The 14,848-nt window shown below is 39.8% G+C and overlaps 1 protein-coding gene across 1 annotated transcript in view; it reads left to right on the plus strand.

The window, feature by feature from the left end:
* Positions 1-14,848, plus strand: part of RPS6KA2 (ribosomal protein S6 kinase A2) — a gene marked incomplete at both ends in the record, with an annotated part of 165,693 nt that overhangs the window by 93,876 nt on the left and 56,969 nt on the right. The window contains 4 exons of the mRNA XM_084284263.1: positions 2,323-2,403; positions 3,206-3,285; positions 6,846-6,952; positions 14,183-14,220. Of these exons, the coding sequence (XP_084140389.1) occupies positions 2,323-2,403; positions 3,206-3,285; positions 6,846-6,952; positions 14,183-14,220 (306 nt within the window). The remainder of the gene's footprint in view (positions 1-2,322; positions 2,404-3,205; positions 3,286-6,845; positions 6,953-14,182; positions 14,221-14,848) is intronic.

Here is a 14,848-nt window from a genome sequence, read left to right on the forward strand (position 1 = left end):
TTCCTTGGTGTATAAGGAATAAGAGAAAAGAATTTTTCCCAGGTGGATGCCCTCATAGAGGCAACTTGTGAGTATAAAATCAGTCGTGGACCAGACATATGCAAATAGTAGGGTAAGAAAAAGATATAGAGAGAAAGATGGTGGATTTGACCTGCTAGAGAGTATAATTAATAGCTTCTATAGTGGCAGGATTGGAAAAGATCTCGGCCTACATACCTTCTGCTCTCAGAGCATTTAAATCAGGCAGTGTTTGATGCTGGAAGATGTGTAGGGCAGGTCACCAACTCATGTGCCAAGCTGTAATCCCGATTACAAGTTCCAATTATCTCTTCTGGCAGCCACTGCAAAGACAATGATTAGAACAGCTTTGGAGGAGTCAAGGTTCAGGAAAGGCTATCAGGCCATGACTCTGGGGAATGAGGTGTCTCCTGTGGTGACATAGCCTTTGTTGTGCTTTGCTGTGCCTTCACCTGATCAGAGGTTGAAATGGTGGCAGTGGGAGGGCATGCTGCCAGCTGATTGTTAGGCCTCTGTACTGCACAAGCACACGTCTGTCTTACAGACAGGCAAATGCTGGCTTCGCTGCTGACAGTGGACTGCTACTTGGACAGATAACTGCTGCTCTCTGCAGCCAGCACTCCCCCTGCTTTGAGATTACCAAAGTCTGTGTCCGTGCGCTGCTGCACTCAGGGCTGGGTAGCACAGGTAGATGGATGACAGCGTGAATTGCATCCAATGGCTGTTCTTTGCCCAGCGTGATTTATGCTGTTATCCAGCTGTGCATGGTAAGTCACCCTGCTGGTGTACAAAACATCCTGTGGATTTTGTGGGATGTGTCACTGTGCAGGGCCTCAGATTTCATCAGTCTGGTTACAGAGAAGCACTTTATTTAGCTATCTAACCAAGCTTAATAGAAAATATCCCACACAGTGTGTTCAGCAAAGCTCACCCATCCACCAGGAGCTCCTGAAGCCCAGGAGCATTGAAGCATATCACAAAGGTTTGTATCTACAGCATGAGAAATACACCACTTTCACATATGCTGAGCATTTTGTGAGTGTGTGTTTTGTCACTTTTCTTCTTGAGATAAGGCTAAAATTTTGAGATTCCCTTTGTTTTGATTTTTATCTACGAGGTAACTTAGGTCGAGCGAACTAGTAAGTCTTACATAGCTATTGATCCAAGTAAAGCATCAAAATAGCAAGAAACCCAAGTGTTCCTCCACTCCTATTTAAGGCTTTCAGATAAGCTGGTTTGGTCCTATTTCTGTGCATCAGTTCTCAACGTGCAGCAGCAGAGTATGTGTTTTCATTACGGCATGTTCATTACTTGGTTGCTGAGAGTACTCGGCAGATCCACAACATATGCGGGCGATGACAGAATCTCGCTGAGATCTCAGGCTTTACCACCTAAAATAGTCTCATAGCATTCCTTGTGGATGCTTTTGGCTGCAAAGCGTATTGGCATTGTGTAACACAGAGAAAGGAGAAGAAAATTATAATACTGTCATTACAGAATTAGGAAAATAGTGATTGACTGAAAAATGAATGTATCAGGTCAGGAGCTGATAATCTGGGAGCTTGAATCCCCTTCAACATCTGAACATTGTTAAATGTGTTTGCTATGAAACCTTCAGCATCATTTTTGATTAATTTGAACCCAGCTCACCTCTGTAGCTATTTTTTGTTACTCTCTGTTCATCTCAACCACAAAAAAATATTTTTCTCACTGTTATCCCACAGGAATTTCTCTCTACACAGGAAAATATTTTTTTATTATTATTTTTAATCAGTTTTTTTCTTTATTACTGATTGTTTGGGGGTATTAATGGAAGCTTAAAATATTTCATATAAATCACTTGCAGAGAATGTTATTCAGAGATATCTAATAAAGGCTGCTAGCATCAGCACAATACAAAAAGTTAATTTGCACAAGGTTAACCCGGCAAGCTCTGGGACTGATACATTCCATTTAATCTTAAATGAGATAGAGTTATTAATTCCGTATAGTTTTAACTCACATTAACATTCTTTTTTTTTGCAAAGCTTAATCACTTCCCCCTCACTGGTAACACTGTGATGCTTTTAGTGAGGGCTGCTCTCTGCAGAGGAAGGGATAGTGCCTCCCTGAAAAGTTTACAGTGTCAAGATAGTCAGGAAAAGGGGACACTAGAGAATGGTGTGATTTGCTAAAGGTCACACCACAAACCCTCAGCAGACTGAAAAGCAGACCCCAAACCACCTGAAGCTCATTCCAGTACTGTACCCAGTGGACTATGCTGCCTCTTAATGTATTTCTGTTCTTATTGTTCTTTCTTTGTAGTTCGGGATCGGGTACGGTCAAAAATGGAGAGAGATATTTTGGCAGAAGTGAATCATCCTTTCATAGTCAAGCTTCATTATGGTAACTATAATAAAATGCAATTTATGTTTGTTCTTAAATTTTTTGGGGAGTTGTAACTAGCTGTGTTATAATTTCATATAAGTATCCCCTTCCTACATACGACTGTCTCTAAGAAAATCACAGACACTAACTCTAAGAAGTTCTTCATTTATATCGAAGGAGAATTTTAGTATAAGCAAATCTTAGTCATTCGTCCATCAAAATACATTTGACATAAAGTCTAATGTGATATATTTTGCTGGTAGGGTAGCTGGTGAGTTACATCTGCCAGTCCCCCCCACCTGCTGTCAGCTATCATTTAAGAAAACAGAGGATCTATTTTTTAATAATCAGAATATTTGTAATTGTGTCTATGAATGCTGTGTCTTGCTGGAGTTGCCTTCCTGAGCCTCAGCAGCTCCCTGAGCCCCCAGACAGCCCCGTTATTGCTGTACAGAGCCTTCTGAGGATGCTGTGGATAGTGTGGGCTCTGCCCTCGCACAGGTCTGGGAGCTGCTTTCTGTGCCCACCCCTCAGTGACTCCTGGTATCTTTTACAGTAGAAACCAATATTAATTTGTAGGTGCTTAGAATGGAAAGGAATATATTAGTAATATATCATTGTCTCTCAACTGATATCGTTTTCCCCATAGTCTAAGCTAGACTGCTTAATGCTGTAGAGAAGTTAATTCTTCCGTTCTCTAAGTGCTAAAATGACAGGAGAACTAATATAATGAATGATACACCATTAGTCAACAATATTTATTCTTCAGAGACTTTATCTTGATTCAAATTTCCAACATTTCCATCCTTTTCTAATGCAGCATTTCAGACAGAGGGGAAGTTGTATCTAATACTAGATTTCCTGCGGGGAGGGGACCTTTTCACAAGACTCTCCAAAGAGGTAAGCTGATAGATTTTAAATTTAGAAATGAAAGACTATCCTGGATTTCCACAACTCCAATGAAGCTGGTGGGAGTGCCTTGAGAATAGCCCTGATATATATGTATGTGTGTGTGTGTGTATACGTATAATAGAGTTCCATCTTTAAGTGGGTTCTTAATAATTATGTTTGAATTATACTATAGGAAACACAGCAGATAACCTGTAAGTATCACATCACAGAAAACTAGAAAGCCATTCCCATAGCAAAAAAGCTCCAAGTTCATTGCTCACAGGACGCATCCTGACTGTGATTAGAAGCAGCATGAAAATCCCATCCCCAATTTGTTCTGCCTGGGGCATGGGCATGGAAGTGTTGTAGAAGCACAACCACTGCTGGCAGAAAAAAGCCATCGGTCGTGGGCTGACCCCTGCAGCAGGTGTGCAGATGGAGCAGGGCACTGGTCACCAGCAGGAGCGTGCCATCTCCTGCAGCTGCTGCTGGGAGCAGGTCAGGGCCACATGCTGCCCAGGGCTTGTGGTTTGGTTGTCACCTGCTGTCATACCTACCTGGGGACAGCTGCTGCTTTTATCACCACGCTGGGCTCAGTCTGTTCCCTGCCCTCTTCAGCTCCCTCCTATGGGGACATGCTGCTGATGAAGAGTAAGAAATTCAGGAAACCAAACCTGAGTCTCACTAATGCCCACAGGGAGAGGCAGCAGCAAGTTTTCCAGATTCACTGGAATCACTGCATTCACTGGAGCCAGGGGTTGTTTGGGGTCCTGAGGTCTTGTCTGTGCCCTCGGGTTTGTTGTCACTGGTGTAGTGTCCTCAGCCCTTGGTCTCTGTCCGAACTGCGGGAGGAGTGCCAGCATGCAGCTGACCCAGAATCTTTAAAGATGAGATAAGGATGTCTCACATGACATCTTGAGGGGGACCTCTATTTGATCTTCTCAGTTAGAGGAGTTATGGGTGGACTAAAAAAGCTGTGAGAACAGTACTTTCATCCGAAAGTTCCCGAGCTGTTTTTTCATCAGGACAAGGCAGTCCTGATGGTGGTGGCAGCAGCTCCTGGTTTGAGAGATGCTGCAGTGGAGTGGGCTGGCTGACTGTTGTGTCCACTGTGGTCTGGGAGATGAAGTGTTTGCTTTCCAGGCTTGTCTGCTAATGCAGGAAGACTTTCGCAATAGGTTAGTTACAGTGCTGAGCAAAGGTATTTTACTACATTGTACCAATTATTTTTAAAATGTTAAAAAGGATTAAAGAAAATAAAAATATCTTCCTGCTGCTTGCCATGAAATCAGGCTTTGTTAGCGACATGTGCTGTCTTAAAGAACCTCTCTGATTTCAGGGGAGAAAAGCGAAATGTTTCTTGGCACATTCTGCACAATCAGGGGACTTGGAAGTGAAAGAGCAAATCTTAGCTTTTGTACTCCAATGAAATTTCAGATTTTCCTAATGCTTTTACAGTTCAGTGCACCCCACTTTATACTATCAAGAATGAGTCCTGTTAACTTGACAGTCCTGATATATGCTTCTCTTTTCAGTGCTTGCAACTCGTCTTGTCTACCTATTCTTTGCAGCTGTTTAGTGGCAATGTATCACAAGGGAGGATGTTATAGGAAAACTCGTATTGCTTGCAGTTTATGAAATATGGACGTGGTCCAACTGTAGTGATTTTAGTGGCCTTTCAGTCAGATCACATTACAGCATGCGTACATGCAAAGTTCATTTCTTTCTTGTCTGTCTTTCTGAGAACTGGACTTTAACAGGATATATCTTTATAGATTAAGTTTTTCCCTGATTCTATTGATTTCATATCATGCTTAAATTATTTGTTTTAAACCATATTAATAATCAAAATTTATTTTTTATATTTAATATAACTTATATATATATCAGAGTTCCTTCTATCCTTTACAGTGACACTCTTAATTAAATTGTGTGACATCTGCCCTCAGAATCCTCTAGTTTTGCTGTCAACCTTCTGCAGCTTCTCAAAGCACTTAAGTATTGTGGCTGCCCCTTTCCAAGAGCAGAGGCTTAATTTTAAAAATAAGCTCAACAACTTCTACTGGACATATTTACATTTACATATGACATGAAAATTTGTGTTGAGATGAGTCATTTTACTTCTGTCATATGTAGTATTTGCACTTGTGTATCCAATATATCTGCTTCTCCTTCTGCATTATTATTGCTGTATGTACTGAACTTTAATTAAAGAGAAGTTAATATCATCTGAGTTGTAATAAAAGTTGAACCAGAGGGTTTTCTTGCCATATGAACTCTGTTTCTCCGAGCTTAGTGTTTGGTAGGGTTTTCTTGTTTGGTTGGTTGGTTTTGATTGCAGAATTTTTTTCACACCTAAACCAGAGCTTTCAGTGTTAGTAGTAGCTGTGTCAGATGTTGAAAGGAAACAACCAACATCAGCTTAGACCTCATCAGGCCCTGTGTGCTGGCCAGCACATTGTTGCTCAGGACATCCGCACCCAGATAACTAAGGCTCAGCACAAGGTCCTGCTCCCTGATCTGCCTCTGTCCCTGGCTCTGGCTCAGGATGAAGCTGTTCTCTCACAGCTAAAACACAGGCACCTCTGTAGATGCCCCTTTGCATCAGGGGAGATTCTTCTAGCTGCCATGCACAAGGATATGCCAAGTCTTCTTTTTTTTTTTTTTTTTGCACACACCTCCAATGCTATCTCAGGCTGCACACCTTCAAGCAGTACCATACTGAAGATGCTTGGCACCCTATGTCAGATATTTTCACCTGGAAAACCATAAACACAGTGCTGTGCCCCAGGACTGCAGCAGTGCTATCCTGGGTGTATGGGAGACACAAGTACTATGTGGAGTGAATGAGGCCACACGGCTCTAAAAGCACTGCCTTGCAATGTAGCTGCAAGCCCCTTCCACTCCTGTGCAGAAGCTGGGGGTATTCCCCTGTGGCACATGCCTTTGGCAGTGAGGCCAGGGCCTAGGAGTCTGGTGGCCACTAAAGGCACTGAAGAGACCCCCTGCAGATTCCCTGAACCCTCGATGCATGGAGGCTTCAATCCATCTCTGAGTGTCCTCGCGCTGTGTTATTCTGCTCATATTTGGAAACGAGATGCGTTTTTGTTTCTAAAACAAGAAGCCTTATGCTTCCCCAGAGAGGTTCCCCACATTATTATGTGAGAATTTAGGAACCGAATGCCAAGATCTTAGCAAATTAAGAAATGTGAAAGCAATACGGGCTGCAGTGAATACATTGAATTTTGCCATTCACTTCCAAAGGCTAAGGAGTTAGAACCTTGTTTATATTATTGCGACATGATGTCATCTAAACAGATCAAACAGACGAATGAGAGCAGCATGTTTTAAGGAACAGAAGAAGTACTCATCAGATCAAGTTTTGTTTTATAAGGAGAATCTGGTAAGAATTGTTAATGTGAGCTCAGACAAATTATGGAAAATTGAACCTGATATGATGGGCCTTCCAGCTTTCCTGAGTTAGACAATTCCTTCCCCATGTCTGTTTAATGCAAGCCAGCCCACCACTGTCTAGTAAATAGACATGTTCTTCTTTTCCTTCTCTCTAGGTGATGTTTACAGAAGAGGATGTCAAGTTCTACTTAGCTGAGCTGGCCCTGGCTTTAGACCACCTCCATGGGCTTGGAATTATTTACAGGGATCTGAAACCAGAAAAGTAAGTTAATGAGAAAGAGTGAACTGAAACATAAATACGTGAGCTTTTAGGTCGTTTCTGCTCCTCGTCTTGCTAACAAGTCAAAAGATACCAGAGACTCTGTCTTCCTTCCTGTATGTGAGGCAGTACACAAGAGCCTAACTGTCAAGAGTAGGTTTTGTCCACTCCATGTAAGTTGATAAGGTAGGGAAGTACCATATCCTCTCACAAGTGAAGCTTGGGAAGTGGTGACACGTGGTGGAGCAGTGGTTGAGACACCAAATACAGAAGTGGCTAAGGTGGTAATAAGTGGAAGACCCCGTACAGTCTAAAACAGAAGCAGTGCAGTCTCTTTACCAGTGTTTATTTTCAGTTATTCCACTAGGCTGGGGCATGAATTGAGCTCTGGTCTCCACAGTCCCATTCTCCAGGGTCTTCCTATTATCTCACTAAAGCATGAAGCCAAATACTTAGCTGCAGTGCAATGTGATGTGGCCTCAAGTTTATGAATGTGCTCAGCGCAGGGTTCAGACCTGTGCTGTTGACTTCAGCAGAACAATTCATGATTCACACCATTTAATCTGGCCTTCCCTCTGATGGGTATAGACTGTTCAAAGCAACTCCTCTTCCAGGTCATACAAAATATGTCTTGGCACTGTTCAGTTTTACTATAGCCATTGTTTAAAGTAAATGAGAATCTCTGAAAACTAATGCAACTAACAATTTTGATTAACAATTCAAAATATTGTCCCAGAATGATTCTAGATTGCTTGCTATTCCTAATGTGGTTCTATGTATGTTTTTTCCTTCTCTTTTTTCCACTGCAGTACATCAATAGACTAAATCACAGCCACAGTGCTCTGACTGGCAGTCATGTGATATTGTCTTTATTCTGTTCCACTTGGCTGGTGCTTTGCTTGCATCTTCTGTGCCAGTGCTAATAAAGCAGGCTGCAACATGTCAAAGTTACCAGCCTTTTTAATGTAATGGTCACGATCATTTAGAAAAGTTGACCGCTGAGAGCAGTCTGCTTGGCTGCTGTTTACAATTCCAAAATAGCAGAGCAAGCCTTTTCCTTTTGTGATACAAAATTTAAAAATGCAAATCTTTCTTTAAAAGCTAATTATATTACTGTCACGTTCACAGAAAAAAAAAAAAAAAAAGATACCAAGATTAATTGAAATTGGATTTTGTAGGTAAGAAGCTGAAGGAGAGGAGATTATTTATCTATGACATAATACTATAGTACTATAGTTTTTTGCTTTTAAACTTTGTTTCTGGTGAGTGTTAATATGAATCGTGTACTGTTTTTCTTTCTGGTGTTAGATGCTGTTTTTCATGTAAGCGTGTGATATATGTAGCTGCTATTAGAAGCTATCCAAATATGACCCTGTGTATTCAAATAAAAGTCATGGTGCTGCTACATTTATAGGCATACACCTTTTCTTTTTTTTTTTCCTTTGGGAGAAGTCAGAAACCAAGGAGAAAATTAAGTGCTTGTCAAAACTATTCACTGTATTTGAGACACGTAGAACCTGATTTTGCAGGTTCTCAGCGTTATGTGTCACTTTGCATTTCAGTACACATCTCTCTCTGACTTCAGTTGCAAGTGAGAGAGTACTTACTCTTTCTGCAGACCAAACTGCAGTGTCTCATATCAGGGATCAGTGAATTGGGAAATTAGAGCTAACCTAAAAAAGGAAGGTGTCACTGATTTGCCACTACCACACAGAAATAAGTAGAAAAGGCAAAAGTGGAATCCAGTTCTGTGTTTTCATGTCTTAAAATAAGTTAGCCATCCCCTTCATTCTTCAGCTGTGCCAAAATCCCTGAATACTATCTATCTGTTCTGCTACCTGTGGCAGGAGTTTTATGGAACAAAACAAGAAGTATCTCCATGCAATTAAAGACCTTTAGAGAGTAAGGTCAAACTAAGGTGGCAGCCCTCATTCTGGTGTTTCCTAACTTTGAATGTATGTTTTTACAACTTGACTTATATAATAATAAAATTATAATAAGTGTAATTATTTATACTTATATATAAATATATATATATATTGTATTGTTAAAATATAAATATATATATATTGCTTTTACTATTGCTGTACAAGAATGGGAATGACCCAGACTGGTATAATTGATGGTCATACCTGGGGATAATTCAAGGCATCTGTTTAAGTACACACACACACAAAAAAAATTCTTTAAAAATAGCTTTATAACCACTAAACCTATGTGTAGCCATGCCTAGCAAAGCAAAGGATGATTGACTGTGGTTTCACTGGAGCTTTAAGTTTAGAATAGAAAAACATGTACAGGTGAAAAACATGCATTCTGAAGGGGAAAAATGTTATATTTTTAAGTTACATCTAGGAAAGGATAGCTTTCTAAATGAGACAATAACAGAAAAAAAAAAAAAAAAAAAAAAAAAAAGGAGTCTCTCAGGATAATCTCATCCTCCACTTGTCCTTGTGGAGGGTCAAATATACTAAGGTCACTGCTCGTGTGTGGCTAACCTGTTCTTAAAATAGCTGGTGAAGACTCCAGAGCATCCATAGCAGACCTCTAGAAAGATGCTCTTAAAATCTAACTTGAAATTTCTGTGCTGTAGTTGCAGACCATTGGTCCTTGGCCTCTACTCCTAGACTCCCCATGCGGCATGTTTGCACTCGGCAGCAGTCATAGGGAATTGCAAGAATGGCCTTGTCCTTAATCCTGACTTCTGTATACTAAACAACAAATTTACCAAACTCTTTTTAACTCTTTTTTTTTTTTTTTTTTAAGTCATTCTTTCTAGGCATTCAGTCATTCTCATTTCTCCCCTTTGATTTTTCTTGATCCATATCTCCTCTGAAGTACACAACATGAACTACACAACATCTTGGGGAGAAGCATTATCAGGCTGAAAGAGCACAAAAGGTTTACTCTGTCAGTCAAAATGGAGATAAATTAGTTTGTAATTTCCCAATTCTTTTTTTCCCCTTTTGCTAAAAGATAGGCACTGCATTTGTCCTTCCTTCATTGCTTAGTGCTTTTGCTGTCCTCCAGAAGCTCCCAACAGTAACTGCTAATAGATTTGAGATTGCTTCAGTCAGCTCTGCAAGTATCTTAAAATGAAGCTCATTGGAATTGTTTATGGCAAAGAAGAGTGGTTAGAAAATAGCACTGTCCAGACCACTTGAGAGAACCTCAGTACATTAAAATTTCAGGTTCACCATTTTTTTTAAGATTCCCTGAGCAAAAAAAAATCATATTAACAATTCAAAGCTATGATTTAATTTTAACTGCATCCAGAATATATACATACTCAGGGAGTTGTTATAAAGTTAGCTGTACTTATTTCAAAAAGGCAAGCGATTGAGTTTGCTGGTTAAAGTCTTGTATGGAACAAGCAGATGCTGCTTCTCTAAAAACACCGAAGCTAGTTTCTTCTCTTTGGGTTGTCTTGGTGGTTTCAGTGGGATGCTGTGTGGAACAAGGTGCTGTTCAGTCACATTAAAACCTCACTTAGACCATGAGACATGCTTCTGTTTAAGAACTACAGTATCAAGCTATTCAATATGGCTATGTTGAACTAGAAAAATGGGGACTTGTAAATTAGTATATGAAATATGTTATTGCTTATGCTGTGGTTTAAGAGTATGGGTGACTTAGAAGTAACTCTACCTTCTGAGAATGTAGAATTTTATTTATTTTGCCTGTTCTAACTCCAGGTACCCAGCTGCATCTTGATAGGCTTCTATTGTAAGGGCTTCAGTCAGCAAGGAGAGGCTTACGTTGTGATGCCCTCAGCTGTCCGTAAAAGGGAGAGCTCAACTGCTCATGTAACAGCTCCTGAGCTGTTGAACATATATTTAAACAAACAAACAAAACAAAAAAAGAAAGAAACAAACAAACAAAAAGGCATTTAATACAGCATACTGTAAGCCATGGCAATTTATTCATGAGTGTAGCTCTTTATAGGGAAGACCTTAGGGTCAGTAAGGGTCAAAGGCTTTTGGTGGAGGATTGCTATCAGCTTCCACAAAAGCAAACTGTCCCATTTGGGGACTTCATGGTGCCAATGAAACTACAGCAGAGATGAGTTCAGCATAAGACTGTTCAGCGTACCTGAGATAGTATGGCAACATGCAAACACTGGAATGTTAAAAAAAGGTGGACTGCCTGGGAGAATATTCATTTCAGGGAGATATTTTGATATATTGGATATTTGGGAGATATTTCACTCTGTCCGGTACTTTCATAACAAAGCCTGCAGCCAAATTAAATGCTCTCTGTGACGTTTCAGATTTTGTTTCCAACCTGAGTTGTTGGCTATGGTTTCTGAAAAACACGAAGTGTGGGTTAAATTCTCTGCAAAACTGAGCTGACTTTGAAAGAAACTTATATCATCACAAAACAAACAACAACAACAAAGAACAGAGTTGCAGCTTCAATAGGTTTGGCAGAACTTCACATTAATTTGGGTATATTGGAGCTTTAAAATAAAGCCTAAAAGACTTGACTCAAAACTACAGATAAAAGAGAGAAATAAGAGAGAATTACTATGGCCTTGATTTAAGATACAACATAAAATAATATGAACAGCTAATATTCAAAGTCTTTTATCTCTGTGTTAAAGCTGCAGGAAAAAAATAAATAAATAAATAAAATGAGGTTGCAGTCCTAGCTCTAACATAAACTTCTCTTTCTCCTGGTGCTAGCCAGGGGAACGCCTTTCCCCTGCTAGCAGGCTAACTTCTTGGCCTCTGACATGCAGATTTCAGCTTTTATTATCCCAAGACATACTTTTAAATTGAAGTCAGTGAAAGCAGTTTTATTTATTTATTTATTTTTGTGGGATCATCCTCAGGCTAAAATGTTGTTGTTGTTTTGAAATAAAGAACAGGTTGACAATGGTAGTATCCTGTAAACACAATCGAAGTTTAAACTAAACAGATAAAATGGAAAAATCTAATAGTGAAAGATATCACTCACTGGAATTACAGCCTAGTTTAACATTTAAGTAGTCAACTTTTTTTGTTTTTTACTATTTCAAAGCATTGGTTTAGGAAAAAAAATATATCTCAAACCTGAATCAGATTAACAACTTCCAGTTCTTTTTTCCCTTCCCCAAAGTAGTAGTAGTAGCTTATTTCAGATTACCTGATCCTACAAACCCTAGGTAATACAATTTGATTGTCACAATAGAGTTTCTACTACTGACAGTGGGGGATAAAAAGGAACAGTAAAGCAATAAAGATAAAAAGAGAAGACAGAAAGGATGATTAGAGAGGAACTTTGCTTCTACAGCCAAAGAAAAAATATCTGTCAGTTGCTGTAAGCTGGGTATTTAGCAGCAGATACGTTGTTCTTTGCTTCTAAATGTCACTCAAAGCTGTTCCACTGCAGTATGCTGTTTTCTTTTAACATCAAATATAATTTTTTAGCTCATAACTATAACTTTCTATGCACTGGCAGATGGCTAATGTGGAAAACCCCAGCTGTCCAAAACATACTGCCAGGGGCAGCAGGAAGCTGAAGGCAGCTGAGGGCTCTGTATAAGGGTGTATTTAGGGAACAGGAGGGAATTATAGACTAAGTTTTTGGGGACATAGGCTACACACATGTAGGAAACCAGGATCCATATATTTTGTTGCTCATGCAAACATTTAATGTGAGAAAGTATACATGTACTTCTGGGTCACTTAACCCAAGAGAGTGTTATCAGTCTGAGAGCTGCATGACTGCTGCCTTCATATCTAATGGAGGCGAAAGGTATGAAAACCATATATTGCCTACATAGAAAAGCTACGTGAATTTTCTGTAGGAAGTCAGTGGAATATAAAATTAACATTTCTGGGGAAAATCCCACTCCTCTTGAATTGTGCTGTTACTCACAGGGGCTCCCTGGGCATGGGACAAAGTCTGGGGTGATTCCTGTGAGCTGTGCTGCCCTGGCCCTTCTTGCAGAGCTGGGTCTGTGGGGTTCAGACGTTCATGCTCACTTCCAAGCTGGCAGGTGTTTCATTCTGTCCTTTTCTGAAGCACAAGACTCTTGTTTATGGATTATAGCCACAAAAATACATTTAAGCAAACCTGTTATAGGTTGGTACTTAAAAATTATGCCTGATCAGGAAAGCTGGAGAGAAAATAGAAGTGAAGAGGTTTTTTTGAGAAGAAAAAGCTTTAATTATTGAACATATAGTAGTGACTCAGCTGCTGGCCTTTATTTGATGAATTACAGAATAACAATCTGTTCCAAATGCACACACGAATGGCAGATCATCTCTTTTCAATTATGTTTCAGCACAGAGACAACCTTTCACAGAAGTTACACACAACCTTTCCTAATGTGTTAGTTTTTCTTCTGTCTTATTTTAGTCCTGAACAAATGGATTAAAGTGACTTTCTAAGAGAATGAAAATACAAAAATAGCCGATACCTCGCTAGACCAGTTTGAAAAGACAAATACACTAAATCTGACTAGGACTGAAGAAACACCACCTTCATTACTATGTCAGTACTAATAGACAGAAAAATTACCAAAGATCATTATTTTTCAGTTTCAGTGTGCCTTCTTATTTCTGTAAAAAAAACTAGCAATGCTTTTTGCAAACTACAGTCAGTCACTTTTCTCACAGAAATGTTGAAGTGCCTTTGTGAGAATAAGAAAAGTTGGCAGGTGGTAAACGTGAGAACACTTGGATTTGGCTGCCAGGCTGAATTTTCATTTATGCTTCCGGACAGAATAAATTAGCAAGGGCTGAATTCCATGCAGCTAGGCTGTGACTAGTCATTATGCTCTGTGATCACTTTTATTACTTCAGCATGAACATATCTACCTTTGGAATTAATTTCAGGTCCAGAGAGTCCAAGCCTTTATTATTTGTGCCCTTGCCTTTATTATTATAAGAACAGGGGAGAACCTATAGCTCCTTCTCCTGCTGGAAGCAAATTCTCTGCAGCTGTTTACTTTGAACACCCTGTTCTTTCTGAGCTCAGTTCCCATCCCCATCCCAAGCATGCTCTGGAGAAAAGAGGAGGCACCCTGTGCAACTGCCACAGGCTCTGCTTGCTTCAGGTATGAGATCAGTCATGCCTTTGGGGAATCATTTTTCTTTCTGGAGGAATATAATGCACTGAGGGTTTGTTTGCAAATGTATTTGAATCATGTATATCTCCTTACTCGCCTTAAACATGCTTTATTCATGTTTGTTAACTGTGATCTGTGACCACCTAATGAACTTATCTTTGCTTCTTGCTTTACAGCATTCTTCTTGATGAAGAGGGACACATTAAGATAACAGGTATGTGAGGAACAGAAAACTCAATGCCTGTGAACTGATTTTTTATTTTTATTTTTTTGTACTACGTTCCATGCAACTTGGTCTGTGCCTGGAAAAATTTTGCTTATGAAAAACTCAGAAGGTAGAAGAGTTTGAGTATTAGCATTCTTTCCTCTGGCAATTCATCAAGCACTCGTGTGCTGCACATCACATGGAGAATACAGTATTTTCTTGGCAAAATCATTCTCCAGACTGAATTGAATCTTTTAATCTCAACTGCGTACCACCATGGACAGAAGGTTGTTCCCAGTATGACTGCTTACTCCAGATTAAGTTCTCTGAATTTATAACTGAGTAGAGGACACCTTGGAAAACCATTCCTTTGCTACTCTGGAGATGCTGTCTGTCCATCCTTATAACTGTTTTCCTTCTGCAATTATTATTCATCAGAGTAATCTGAGCAAGAATCCTTACCAGCATTCTTTGCCAAACCTGAACTGTGTTTCTGCTCATTTAAACATTCTATTCTGCTTTGAGCCAGAACCTCAGAGAAAGGAGTATACTTGCCTTCAAGACATTTTAACAGATGCTGGCAAGGCACTCCACATAGGCAGGGCATAACTGCACACCTGCCTTTGATCCTTCCACA

The sequence above is a fragment of the Netta rufina genome (assembly GCF_964035555.1).
Source record: "Netta rufina genome assembly, chromosome: 3".
In the NCBI taxonomy this organism is placed as follows: domain Eukaryota; kingdom Metazoa; phylum Chordata; class Aves; order Anseriformes; family Anatidae; genus Netta; species Netta rufina.